The 14,239-nt window shown below is 43.1% G+C and overlaps 1 protein-coding gene across 1 annotated transcript in view; it reads right to left on the bottom strand.

Moving 5' to 3' along the window:
• espn (espin) overlaps nucleotides 1-14,239 on the bottom strand; it is a 104,913-nt gene that overhangs the window by 19,120 nt on the left and 71,554 nt on the right. The window contains 1 exon segment of the mRNA XM_070444414.1: nucleotides 8,053-8,198. Within this exon segment, the coding sequence (XP_070300515.1) occupies nucleotides 8,053-8,198 (146 nt within the window).

The following is a 14,239-nucleotide window of genomic DNA, read 5'->3' on the forward strand; positions in this document are numbered from 1 at the left end:
AAATTTACATTAGACCAGAGAACGTGAGGATCATCCACTTGTTTGAAATGGTGGGAATTGTAATCTCTAGAGACCAAAACATGCTGGTTTGCTGCCGGTGTGGACAGTGGTCTTAGCTGTACCCTGAATAATCAACCATTTAGACCAGTATACGGACGGTAAGCCGGACGTCACAAATGGTTTAAAGCTAAAGACTCGTATACGTGCAGCGCGAGCTGAACACGTTACGAAATGGTTTAGACTACAATACCAGAAAATGGCAAGACCCTCTGAAACTCTCTCTCTCGAAGAAGAAGAAGAAGAAGAAGAAGAAGAAGGACTACACAGGGACATATAGTCTGCATGTCACGCCCTGACCTTAGAGAGCCTTTTTATACCTCTATTTGGTTAGGTCAGGGTGTGATTAGGGTGGGCATTCTAGGTTTTCTGTTTCTATGTTGGTGTGTTTGATTCCCAATCGGAGGCAGCTGTCTATCGTTGTCTCTGATTGGGAATCAGATATAAGTTGTCAGTTTCCTTTTGGGTTTTGTGGGATCTTGTCTTTGTTTGTTGCTTTCTGCAGGACTAGCTTTACGTTCGGTTTGTGTTCATTGTTTTTTCCCGGTGTTACGTTTTCAAATAAAGAGAGAATGTATCCCTAACACGCTGCACCTTGGTCCGGTCATTTATCATCCGATGACGAGAGTAACACTGCAGCTGTTTATGTACGGTTAGCCTAGGAAACTCGACCAAAGACAAAGAACAATTTCCTCTCACCACTATAGGTGGGTATCTATTCTAAACAAACAGAGCGAAGGACAAGGACTGCTAAACACCACGTGGTACACCTCTGGAAGATCCGTTATAACAGACACTCAGAGACCAAGAGGCTACGACTACAAAAGACATGATCTCTGGTGGACAACCAGAGATCAGCGCTTTCAACAGCGCTTTCAACAGGGCGAGACGACAAAGACATACAAGCGTAAATATGTACCTTGCATTTCTAAATCCGAATGAGCAGTGCTAAATATCCATACTTACAATGAGCGTCTCTCCTCCTCCCGCACTTTCTTCCACCCCCTTTCATTGCGTAACAAGCTGTCATATCGGGTTAGTCCAATAGGGACTTTTCATTGCATCATGTTAATAATCAGTGTATAATCTATCCTGTGTGTGTTATGTATGTATGTTCTATTGTTTATTTATTTTTTGTTTCCCCCCCCGTTTTCTCCCCAATTGGTAGTTGCCGTCTTGTCTCATCGCTGCAACTCCCATACGGACTCAGGAGAGGCGAAGGTCGAGAGCCATGCGTCCTCTGAAACACAACCCAACCCAACCAAGCCGCACTGTTTCTTGACACAATGCCCACTTAACCCGGAAGCCAGCCACACCAATGTGTCAGAGGAAACACCTGGCGACAGTGTCAGCATGCACTGCCCCCGGACCGCCACAGGAGTCGCTAGAGCGCAGTGGGACAAGGACATCCCTGCCGGCCAAACCCTCCCCTAACCCGGACGACGCTGGGCCAATTGTGTGCCGCTCCATGGGTCTCCCGGTCGCGACCGGCTGCAACAGAACCTGGACTCGAACCCAGAATCTCTAGTGGAACAGCTAGCATTGCGATGCAGTGCCTTAGACCACCGCGCCACTCGGGAGTCCATGTTTATGTATTTCTGTGTGATTATTTCATTAGTTAGTAAATAAATAATTAAGCCAATTTGTGTAAGCTGATTCATCATGGAGAATARGGTTCGTGCAGATTTAACGGATTATTCGACGTTCAGAATGAGACTGATGAGGTAAATAAGAATGAATTGACTGTGACTGATGTAAGAGATATTATATCTTTAGAGTTTAGTCGGGGAGATAGTAACTCGTTAAATAACTTTCCCATGGTGCCCAAAGATCACGAATTGTTACATGATTAATTTAATCATCGTAATAATTAAACAGTTAATGGATTTGATAAAATAACTGTCAAACACATTAATGATGTCACGGATCCCCCCGGCACTGCTCCTCATTCTGTTCACCAGTTCCGGAGGTCTACSTCACCGGCTTTCTAGGGTTCACTATCATCAACCCAGGACTGTCTTGTCTGATTACACACACCTGGTTCCCATTTCCCCTGATTAGTATGTTATATATGTGCCCTCTGTTCCCTCTGTCTTTGTCGGTTATTGTTCCCATGTCCTTTGGTCGTGTGAGTACCTATGCGTTGGTGCAGCTGTTATGCTGCGTGCTACATTTAGTGTGTATTACGGAGATCATCCCGTGTCGTCCAACGAGGTTTACCCTCGCTCTTTTGTTTGGGTACAGCCCAGTGTTTTGTATACGTGTTTGTTTTGGGTGTATTAAAAACTGCTATTGTATATTCCTGTGCCTGTCTCCAAATCCTTTATACCAGCATGACAAATGATAGCAACGTCACAACACTAGTTTATCCAAATACATTTCATGAATATCACAATGCATTGATCCAGAAGTTGAAGTCAACACTATTGGTTTCTGATGCAGCGGGAATCATTTAGTCACTTGTCAGTACACTTGTAAAGGATATTATATAAAACATCATTATACACAGTACCAGTCAAAAGTTTGGACACACCTACTCGCTCAAGGGTTTTTCTTGAATGAAAAAATGAAATAACACATACGGAATCATGTAACCAAAGAAGTGTTCAACATATCAAAATATATTTTAGATTCTTCACCCTTTGCCTTGACGACAGCTTTGCACACTCTTAGCCTTYTCTCAACCAGCTTCATAAGGAGTGCTTTTCCAACAGTCTTGAAGGAGTTCCCACATATGCTGAGCACTTGTTGGCTGCTTTTCCTTCACTCTGCGGTCCAACTCATCCCAAATCATCTCAATTGGGTTGAGGTCGGGTGATTGTGGAGGCCAGGTCATCTGATGCAGCTCTCCTTCTTGGTCAAATAGCCTTACACAGCCTGAAGGTGTGTTGGGTCATTGTCCGGTTGAAAAACAAATGATAGTCCCACTAAGCAAACCAGATGCAATGACATATCGCTGCAAAATACTGTGGTAGCCATGCTGGTTAGGTGTGCCTTGAATTCTAAATAAATCACAGACCGTGTCACCAGCAAAGCACCACCACACCTCCTCCATGCTTCACGGTGGGAACCGCACATGCAGAGATTATCCGTTCACCTACTCTTCATCTCACAAAGACACAGAGGTTGGAACCAACCATCTCAAATCTGGACTCATCAGACCAAAAGGACAGATCTCCATCGGTCTAATTTCCATTGCTTGTGTTTCTTGGCCCAAACAAGTATCTTCTACTTATTGGTGTCCTTTAGTACTGGTTTCTTTGCAGCAATTCGACCATAAAGGCCTAATTCACGCAGTCTCCTCTGAACAGTTGATGTTGAGATGTGTCTGTTACTTGAACTCTGGGAAGCATTTATTTGGGCTGCAAACTGATTGGCTCAAACGCATTAAGAAAGAAATTCCATAAATTAACTTTTAACAGGGCACATCTGTTAATTGAAATGCATTCCAGGTGACTACCTCATGAAGCTGGTTGAGAGAATGCCAAGAGTGTGCAAAGCTGTCATCAAGKCCAACGGGTGGCTACTTTGAAGAATCTCAAATATATTTAGATTTTTTTTAAACACTTTTTTGGTTACTACATGATTCCATATGTGTTATTTCATAGTTTATGTCTTCACAATTACCGGTATTCTACAATGTAGAAAATGAGTAGGTGTGTACAAACTTTTGAGAGGCAGCAATATCTATACCACAATGCAGTTGTGAACATACTAGGTATTCTATATTATACTAAAACATCAGTCTAACTGAATATGGGTGTTGGTTGAATGTTCCAGGCAGGTTCCAGAATGTTCTTCAGCTGGTGCACCTCTTCTACTGTTGGGTAATGTCAGCTGGTTTAGCAGGCTTTGGCGCTGTGGCAATGTTGGCAGGGTTTGGGGAGCTGTGAGTCTGGCTGCTTGTTGACAACAGTCTTATTTTCTGCACTCCACAACCAGGTGGATAAGCGTCTCCCTGAAGTGGTGGGTTCTGGGCTTGTGCACTTTCTTCACCACCCACTTCTTTGACCTCTTGCAGAATAATTGTTTGTACTGTAAGTATCCTGKAAAGACATGACGACTGATCATGAGGATGTATAATCATAAAATAAACCATGTTAATCTGTAAACAAAACATGGAACAGTAGACTGGTATGTGTTTTGTTACACTCAAATAATGGGGCTTTGAGATGGGCTGCTAACAGATGTGAAAAGTTTGAGGGGGGCTTGACATGTAGACAGTCTAGTTGTGTATTGTTGTGTATGAGCACCTACAGTTGTGCTGTTGAGTAGACAAGCACTGCCAACAATGGAGTGAATAGGCTAGAAGAGTAAACTAACAACCCCTCTCAAAAAACTGACTACAAGGGTGTGACAAGTTTGAGGAGCACTTGGCTTGTAGACAGTTTAGTGTATCGGTGATTTTGTTTTCTCAAGAGGGTATTTGTGCTTTCATAAATGCCTTTGGCCGTCCTGGCTTGTTTCCGAGTCAGATGATGTTGAGCTTGTTCCCGGCTGAAAGCTTTCATCCAATGGGTCTACGGGCTCTGTACTACTAAAGCTGGTGTTAAGTTCATCGTCATCAGTAGCAGGGTTAGCCTGTAGGACACACAGTAGTCAGTGATTAGTCAAAATTGTACTACTTTGTCCCCATCAATACCCACGCCCCTTACGTCAATAGATCATGCATATTAACCTTCACCCCCCCCCAACAGACACCAGTCAGTCACACACACCTAATATCTCCATTTTCCATTTTCAAACATGAACAATCAGCTAAAGCCGCCATAATATAGAGAAAACTACAGTCGAAGTTGTAGCTTCTATAACAACAAGACACAGAACATGTTTATGCCTAGCTCCAGTATATGTATTTGCTCATCATGGAGTCATGGAAAAATCTAGCAAAAGTGACTTACAATAGTTCCTGGTGCTGAGCTTGATGTTGATGCTGCTGCAGATGGGATCGGGCTCTATAAACACATAATCACGTTAGCCTCTGTGGTAGTTAGATCGCTAGCTAGTTAACGGTTAGATACAGTCCAGTAGGCTGTAGCTAGCTAAATTAACCTAATGAAGCTCACAATGCAACATTTCAAATCACGTCGCCAGATAACAGCTGGCTATTTACATTGATTTACTTTGGAATGTTTAGCCAGTGTATTATGAAAGCTAGCTAGCTAGATTTTGGTTTAGATAAACAAATGTAGTTCGCTAGCTAGTTAGCTAGGTAACGTTAGCTACCTTTACCTCAGCTTGACTTCTTTTCTGCTGCACTGATGTTGGCTGATCGCATGCCTTCCTCTTTGAAGTGAAGGGGAAAATCAATGGAAAAGCATCACTTTAACGGTCGACCACCATCAGTTTCGAAATCCTCTGGCTGGAAGTGCTGGCTACAAACACAGACATTTTGATATTTCTGCACGTCCTGAAATCGCTACGAACTCTGGATATTGTGGTTTGCTAACAACCAGAACATGTAGACGGCCTGTTAAAACCAGTGAGATGCAGAAACGCTCGTATTTGCGTGTTGCAATTTTTATGACACACATKATATGTTAATAACATATTAAATGGACATATGGTGAAATAGAGCAGCAGGGAAATTTCCCTTTAAGTTTACAAAAATATTGTTGCAAATTACATTTCAACTTATTTTCGAAGAAATAGAGAATTATTTAAGAAAAGTGAAAGGGTACCAATATATTTGGCCGGTACTGTATGTATGAAAATACCCTAAAATAAAAAGGTGACATTCTGTTCTGTCTACTCAAAAAAATATTTGATCTCAAATCCAAAATGCTGGAGTATAGAGCCAAATAAAACATTTTAGCTTCACTGTCCAAATAAATACTTAGGGGAGTACATTTGAAATGAGCCAGAGTGCTTATAGAATAACTGGAGAACCTAACACGTTGCTTTGATGTGTCACACGGCAATTAAGAAGACAAGACAATGCCCACACAGAGCGCCACTAGTATTGGATTGCTTATTGTGTTCGCTGAGTGGACGCTTTGGGCTGACTCCGTGTTATGCAACCAAGCATGGGGGTGGAGGCCAGGCCAGCTCTGCTACCAGGAGGAGAACAATGGCTCGAGTCAGGTCACAGAGTTTTAGACTTCCTCAATTCTTTTCCACAGTAGCAGAGTGCAGTCAGCAGCATTAAAAGCCACCATTCAGTGACATGTTTGTTCAGCCATCAGTGAGTCATCATTTGACCATGTGTTAAATGATCATATTGTGATATGTGCAAATGGCTGAGGTCACTGTCTGGTTAGTCACAAAAGGGACAATGGTCACACTGTACAGTACACACAGAGTGTATGTTGATCATGTGAAATGCGAGCGGGTCTCATGTTGCAGAGTGTGTCTAGTCACTTCAATGAGGTTTCACAGGTCAATCGACAGTGTGCACTCAATCTGGGGTCCTATACTACAGTATTTACTCAAATCAAGTTTATTTTTATATAGCCCTTCGTACATCAGCTAATATCTCGAAGTGCTGTACAGAAACCCAGCCTAAAACCCCAAACAGCAAGCAATGCAGGTSTAGAAGCACGGTGGCTAGGAAAAACTCCCTAGAAAGGCCAAAACCTAGGAAGAAACCTAGAGAGGAACCAGGCTATGGCTATTTACTGTAGTATGCTGTAGTATTTACAGTTAACTATAGTATAAATACTGTAGTAAAAGGAAAAGGTAGTATATACTATAGTAATCAATGTAGTGTTTTTGCCAGTTGTAATATACTTTAGTATTTACTGTAGTGTTTTTGCAGACATTACTGTAGTATTTACTACAATGTTCTTTTGCAGATAATACTATAGTATTTACTATAATAGCCTACAGTATACTACAACATTCAGTGGTAAGTACTACACACGTGAGGGATACTACAGTGTAGTATAGTATTCTACAGTATACTACAGAATTCTATAGTAAATACTGTAGTATTATATAGTAAACTGTAGTATTTTGGGCAAATCCAAATATTTGCCTATGCAGCAGAAGCATTTACAATTGAACACAGTTTTAGATGCGGTAGCATTGTGGATATTGACTAGAATTACTTCCAGTCTTAGCTGTACAACCTGGTTATAATGACATAACCGTTTCCCTTGGCTTACTGCAAACAATGATTCTATGTTGGCAGTACACAACGTTACAGTCTCTCCTAATACTCAGTTGTGACTACTTCTACTACTGTCTGATCTAAAAAGTCACGATTCACTCACAAGTATATCTTTGGTATTAATATTTCTGTGTTTTGGCTTTTGCTCTTCCAACGGTCAGTAGTAAGACGAGCACTTTTGGACAACGTCAAAGGAGATGCGACTCGCTGTCCTACTCTGGCTACAACTGCTAACTCCTGCGTTGGCAAGTAGATATGATGGCACAGTTTGTTTGAATATTTCTTATTGTCAACGACAACAGACCAAATGATAGAATGCTGTTTGAAGGTCGCTTTTAAAGAAGGACTAAGTGACTAGCGATCCCATATTACCTCCAACACAGATTACTGAACCTAATTTTCCAGAATGAGTCAAACTGCTTTGCTAATACTACGCTATCCAATCTGATGGCTCAGTTGGTCGGAGCATGCTGGAGTTTGTAACAGCACCATATTTTTCCTTGAATTCGTACTTGGGGCGAATCCTAACTTCTACTTAAGTCAAATTTTCACTTAGTCTCACATTGACACTTAAGCAAGTGAAAATTTGACTTCAATTGAAGTTAGGATTTGACCCATACAGAATATGTGAATCATAAGTCTTTGTTGAATGTGGATAAAGTGTCTGCTACAATGAACATATCATCTGACAATGCAAAAATCTGTCGTTCTGCCCCCGAGCAAGGCAGGTAATCCACTGTTCCCCAGGCGCCGATGACGTGGATGTCGATTAAGGCAGCCCCCCGCACCTCTCTGATTCAGAGGGGTTGGGTTAAATGCAGAAGACACATTTCAGTTGACTAGGTATCCCCCTTTCCCTTTCCTGTAGATATTGTGCCACCTACGTTGTTGCCCGGCGGGCCACTGTTGGAGAAGACAGTCGTGTAGCCTTTACTGTGTGGAGTGGGCTTCAGGTTCTTCCCCGCTTTTATTTCGGCCAGCAGCTCAGAGTTGTCTCCGGTGGGGGACATCATGTTGAAAGATTTGTTGCCTGGGAAGGACAAAAAAAATTAATGGAAAAGTGAGGCAGGGGGAGAGAGAGAGCAAGAGAGAGAGGGGAGCAAAAGAGAAAGGAGAGCGAGGGAGAGGGGGGAAAGAAAGAGAGAAGAAAGAGTGAGGGGAGAGAGGAAAGAGAGAGGGGGGAGAAATCTAGGCAGCCTACCCAATCCCTTTTTATAGGTACTGTTGACAGGCCTCCTGGGCTGTATACAGCGTTCCTCGCTGAGATCCCTGAATTCCTATCGGAACTTGTAGTCATGGCAGATAACATTCACATTTTTGGCTACTTCAATATTCACATGGAGAAGTCTACATCTTATTACGTTTAATGGTAACACAAAATTAGCTTAGACTCCAACCAAGGATTATCTACCCAAAGATTCATTGATGCCCTTCCAGACTCCCTCCACCTACCAAAGGACGTTGTGGTACAAAAATCAGTTAACCACCTAACCAAGAATGTAAACTTAACCTTGCATAATACCCTATAAGCAGTCGCACCGCTAAAAACAAACAAAAAATGTGTCACAAGAAACTAGTTCCCTGGTATACAGAAAATACAGAGCACTGAAGCAAGCTTCCAGAAAACTGGAACGGAAATGGCGCTCCACCAAATTGTAAGTCTTCTGACAAGCTTGGAAAGATGGTACCATGCAATAACGAAAAGCCCTCACTGCTGCCCGATCAGCCTATTTCTCTAACTTGATTGAGGAGAATAAAAACAATCAAAAATTGTCGCAAAGTTAACTAAAAAGCAGTATTCCCCGAGTGAGGGTGGCCTTTCACTTCAGCAATGATCAATTCATGAACTTCTTAGATGAAAAGATCATGATCATTCGAAAACAAATTACGGACTCTTCTTGAATATGGATATTTCTCAAAAACTCTGTTGTCCTGAGTCTGCACAGAACTGGCAGCACCTCACCACCTGGACAAAAGGAACACCTACTTGAGAATGCTATTCATTGACTATATGTCAGCGTTCAACACCATAGTGCCCTCAAAGCTCATCACTAAGGTAAGGATCCTGGGACTAAACACCTTCCTCTGCAACTGGATCCTGGACTTCCTGATGGGCCGACCCCCTAGGTGTGAGGGTAGTAGTCAACACATCTGCCACGTTGATCTTCAACACTGGAGCCCCTCAGGGGTCCGTGCTCAGTCCCCTCCTGTACTCCCTGTTCACCCACGACTGCATGGCCAGGCACGACTCCAACACCATAATTAAGTTTGCAGACGACACAACAGTGGTAGGCCTGATCACCGACAACAACGAGACAGCCTATAAGGAGGAGTTCAGAGACCTGGTCGGGTGGTGCCAGAATAACAACTTATCCTCAACGTAATCAAGACAAAGGATGATGATTGTGGACTACAAGGAAAAGGAGGACCGAGCACGCCCCCATTCTCATCTGCGGGCTGTAGTGAGCAGGTTGAAGAGCTTCAAGTTCCTTGGTGTCCACATCACCAACAAACTAGAATGGTCCAACACCACCAAGACAGTCGTGAAGAGGACAACAACAAAACCCATCCCCCCTCAGGAGACTGAAAAGATTTGGCATGGGTCCTCAGATCCTCAAAAGGTTATACAGCTGCACCATCAAGAGCATCCTGACTGATTGTATCACTGCCTGGTACGGCAACTGCTCGGCCTCCGACCGCAAGGCACTACAGAGGGTAGTGCGTACGCCCAGTACATCACTGGGACTAAGCTGCCCTGCCATCCAGGACCTGTACACCAGACGGTGTCAGAGTAAGGCCCTAAAAATTGTCAAAGACCCCAGCCATCCAATCATAGAATATGTTCTCACTGCTACCGCATGGCAAGCGGTACCGGACGCCAAGTCTAGGACCAAAAGTTTTCTCAACAGCTTTTACCCCCAAGCCATAAGATCTCCTGAACAGGTAATCAAATGGCTACTTGGCTATTTACATGGTGTCCCGCCACCCCACCCCCCAACCCCGCCAACCCCTCTTTTACGCTGCTGCTACTGCCTGTCTTATCCATCTAGACATAGTCACTTCAACTATACATTCATGTACATATTACCTAAATTAGCCTGACTAACCGGTGCCCCGCACATTGGCTACCCAGGATATTTGCATTGTGTCCCACCACCCCCAACCCGCCAACCCCCTCGTTTATGCTGCTGCTACTCTCTGTTTATCATCTATGCATAGTCATAACTATACATTCATGTACATATTACCTCAATTAGCCCGACTAACCAGTGCCCCCGCACATTGACTCTGTCCCGGTACCACCTGTATATAGCCTCACTACTGTTATTTTCACTGTCATTTTACATTTGTTATCTTTATTTCTTTACTTATCTATTGTTTACCTAATACCTATTTTTTACTTAAAAATTGCACTGTTGGTTAGGGCTTGTAAGTAAGCATTTCACTGTAAGRTCTACACCTGTTGTATTCGGCGCATGTGACAAATAAACTTTGATTTGATTTGAAAATAGTCATAGCCTCTAAACCTTCCAGCTGTCTGGACCCTATTCCAACTGTGTTTGGCCCTCCTATGTCGAATATAATAAACAGTCCCCTATCCTCCGGATGTATACACAACTCACTAAAAGTAGCAGTAATAAAGCCTTTCCGGGAAAAGCCAAACCTTGACCCTGGAAGCCTACGTTTCAGACATAAGGAAGTGGATGGCGGCAAATGTTTACTTTTAAGCTCATACAAAACAGAGATGCTAGTTCTAGGTCCCAAGAAACAAAGATCTGCTGTCAGATCTGAAAATGAATCTCGATGGCTGTACAGTCGTCTCAAATAAAACTGTGAATGACCTTGGCGTTACTTTGGACTCTGATCTCTCCTTTAACAAACATATAAAAAATATTTAAAGAGCAGCCTTTTAATCATCATCTTCATAACATTGCAAAACTCTTAACCTTTTTGTCCAAATTTGATGCAGAAAAACTCAKCCATGCTTTTGTCACTTCAAGATTAGACTACTGCAATGCTCTACTCTCCGGCTACCTGGACAAGGCACTAAATAAACTTCAGCTAGTGCTAAATACAGCTGCTAGAATCTTGACTAGAACCCAAAAATGTGATCATATTACCCCAGTGCTAGCCTCGCAACACTGGCTTCCTGTTAAGGCTAGGGCTAATTTCAATGTTTTACTGCTAACCTACAAAGCATAATATGGACTCGAGCCTACCCATCTCGCTGATTTGGTTCTGCCGTACATACCTACACGTAGGCAATGGTCACAAGACGCAGTCCTCCTTATTGTTCCTATAATTTCTAAGCAAACAGCTGGATGCTGGGCTTTCTCCTATAGACCTCAATTTTCATGGAATGGTCTGCCAGTCCATGTTAGAGACGCCGACTCGGTCTCAAACATTAAGTCTTAACTGAAGACTCATCTCTTCAGTAGATCCTATAATTGAGTGTAGTCTGGCCCAGGGGTGCGAAGGCGAACGGCAAGGCACTGGAGTTACGAACCTCTCTTACTGTCTCTGCCTGGCCGGCTCCCCTATCTCCACTAGGATTCTCTGCCTCCGACCCTATTACGGGAGCTGAATCACTGGCTTGCTTGCGCATCTCCATCCTTCTTGTCCTTGGGCTCATGCGGTGGGGAGATCATCGCAGGCTATACCCGTCCTTGTCTCAGGGTAGTAAGTTAGCGGCCTGTTGATATCCCTTTGGTGGTGTGGGGCTGTGCTTTTCCAAAGTGGGTGGGGTTATATCCTGCCTGGTTGTCCCTGTCCAGAGGTAACTTTGGACGGGACCAGTGTCCCCCGACCCCACCGTCGCAGTCTACTGTATCTATGCTGCAATAGTCTATGTGCCGGGGGACTATGGTCAGTCTTATATCTGGTGTCCTGTGTGATCTTAGATACGCACCCTTTAGTCCTCCCATCTCTCTTCCCTCCCAGAGGACCTGAGCCAAAGGACCATGTCTCAGAATTACCTGGCCTGACGACTCCTGGCTGTCCCCGTCCCTAGTCCACCTGGTCGTGCTGCTGACCCAGTTTCTGCTCTTCCGCCTGCCTCCATGGAACCCTGACCTGTTCACCGGACCCTTCCCCGCATATACTCAATTGCCATGTACTCTTACAGTATAATCTCAACTCGGTACAGTCAGAAGTGGACTGGCCACCCCTTAGAGCTTGGTTCCTCTCTAGGTTTCTTCCTAGGTTCCTGCCTTTCTAGGGAGTTTTTCCTAGCCACTGTGCCTCTACATCTGCATTGCTTGCTCTCTGGGGTTTTAGTCTCGGTTTCTGTATAAGCACTGTGACAACTGCTGTTGTAAAAAATGGCTCTATTAATACATTTGACTGATTGATTGATTGAGGAGAGAGAGGGGAGAGAGAGAGACTTGGTGGCGAGTAGGGCTGTAACGGTGACCGTATTACCGCCACACCGGCAGTCACGAGTCATGAAGGCAGTCAAATTACACGTGACCGCCAAGCTCTGATGCTGCTAATGGTCATTAGTAACCTACCACACTTGCTAATTTAACTGCCTGGAACTCAGCACTCTATTGTCCCTCTAATCATTCTGACATCAATGCAATTGTAATCAAAAGTCTAATCAAACACTTCATGTTGCGCAACATTTCTATAGGCTGTGGAATTGCATGAGAAAACAGAGTGATGGCTTCTATTAAAAAGAGGAGGATCCCATCCGTTTTCTATAGGCTAGGCCTATTATATTTATATCTTAACTTTCCTAATATTAAGCACATTGCTTTGTCTTTACAACAGAAGTATAGCCTACCTGGCTGGCATGAAAATTAACCACAGGAAAAGTGTCCTACATTTGCTATTTAAGTGCATGGATTACATGTATTTTCCTCCCTGCCTCTGCTTCGAGACAGGTGCATGATAATGGTCAATTCTAAATCAAAACTAATTTCACACATATTATTTAGTATATGTAAAGACAAGATTAAATCAAGAATAGTGGGATGGGTGACAATAKTAGCCTATCAATTGTATATTATCACTTGTGAATGATGCCCAGCGTAAAGCAAGAAACAATGCATACCTTTTTAATGCGACTTTAGGGCTACACCTCATGTAGCCTAGTCCATAGGCCTATATGTTTTGATAAGGTTTGTATCACAACTAAAAGTGGCCAAATAACTTCTTAAAATTAAGAACATTAATCCGCTTTACAACGGGTGTAGAGYCTAACTGGCATGCATTTGCGGTCACTTTTGATAATGGCGTTTTCCCGCTAATGGAACATTCGAGCTTATAGCCTACTACCATGTGCGCATTGCTGCGCTTATAATGTGAAGAAATAGCCCAATAGTTGATCGACATTTTAAGCTAAACATTCTGATCTGTTGCGCCAGCCACATTGCGTACATTTKTGGGGGGATGCTAGAGGTTGTATTAACTTGCAATCTATCACATCCCACACCTGTCCCAGACTATGTTTGGAATATTTATTTCTCRCACAGAAAATAATAGGTAAACTTTTGTACTATGGGGGATAGTAGATTGACATAGGCTAGTACTTTTGCCATTCATTAGGCCTACCCATCTTCTTGGCTGAAAAGGAAATGTGGACAGTTCTTCCAATATCTTCAATATGCGCCTTGGAAATGGATAAGTACGTCCCCGATGTGTCCGTCTTCACCTGTAGCCTGTGAGAAAGACCCGATCACGTGACGGAGAGCCATGTGCGTGAGAGGTGCTTTGGAGCACACAGCACGCATGGAGAAGGGAATGCAAATTATTATTTTCAGCCCAAGGGCAAAACGACCAAAAGGCATGGATTCTTTTAGGGGGCATTACAGCCACACAAAGGGGATTCCGCTGGGAAATTCGAGGCATTATCACATACTTGTCAAATTGTGAATGAGAGACTGATGAAATGTGTACAGCCTACACAAAAAAAACWAAGCAGAGCTCATGCCTTTCATGCAACTTTTTTCAAATCATCATTAGTCGCATTTTGCAGCCTTAGAATGTATAATTTTTGTTTTTACACACATTTTGTTTTTACACTGTTTGTATTACAACTAAAGTTACATAAATAACTCTAAATTAAGC

The sequence above is a fragment of the Salvelinus sp. IW2-2015 genome, linkage group LG7 (genome assembly GCF_002910315.2).
Source record: "Salvelinus sp. IW2-2015 linkage group LG7, ASM291031v2, whole genome shotgun sequence".
Lineage (NCBI taxonomy): Eukaryota > Metazoa > Chordata > Actinopteri > Salmoniformes > Salmonidae > Salvelinus > Salvelinus sp. IW2-2015.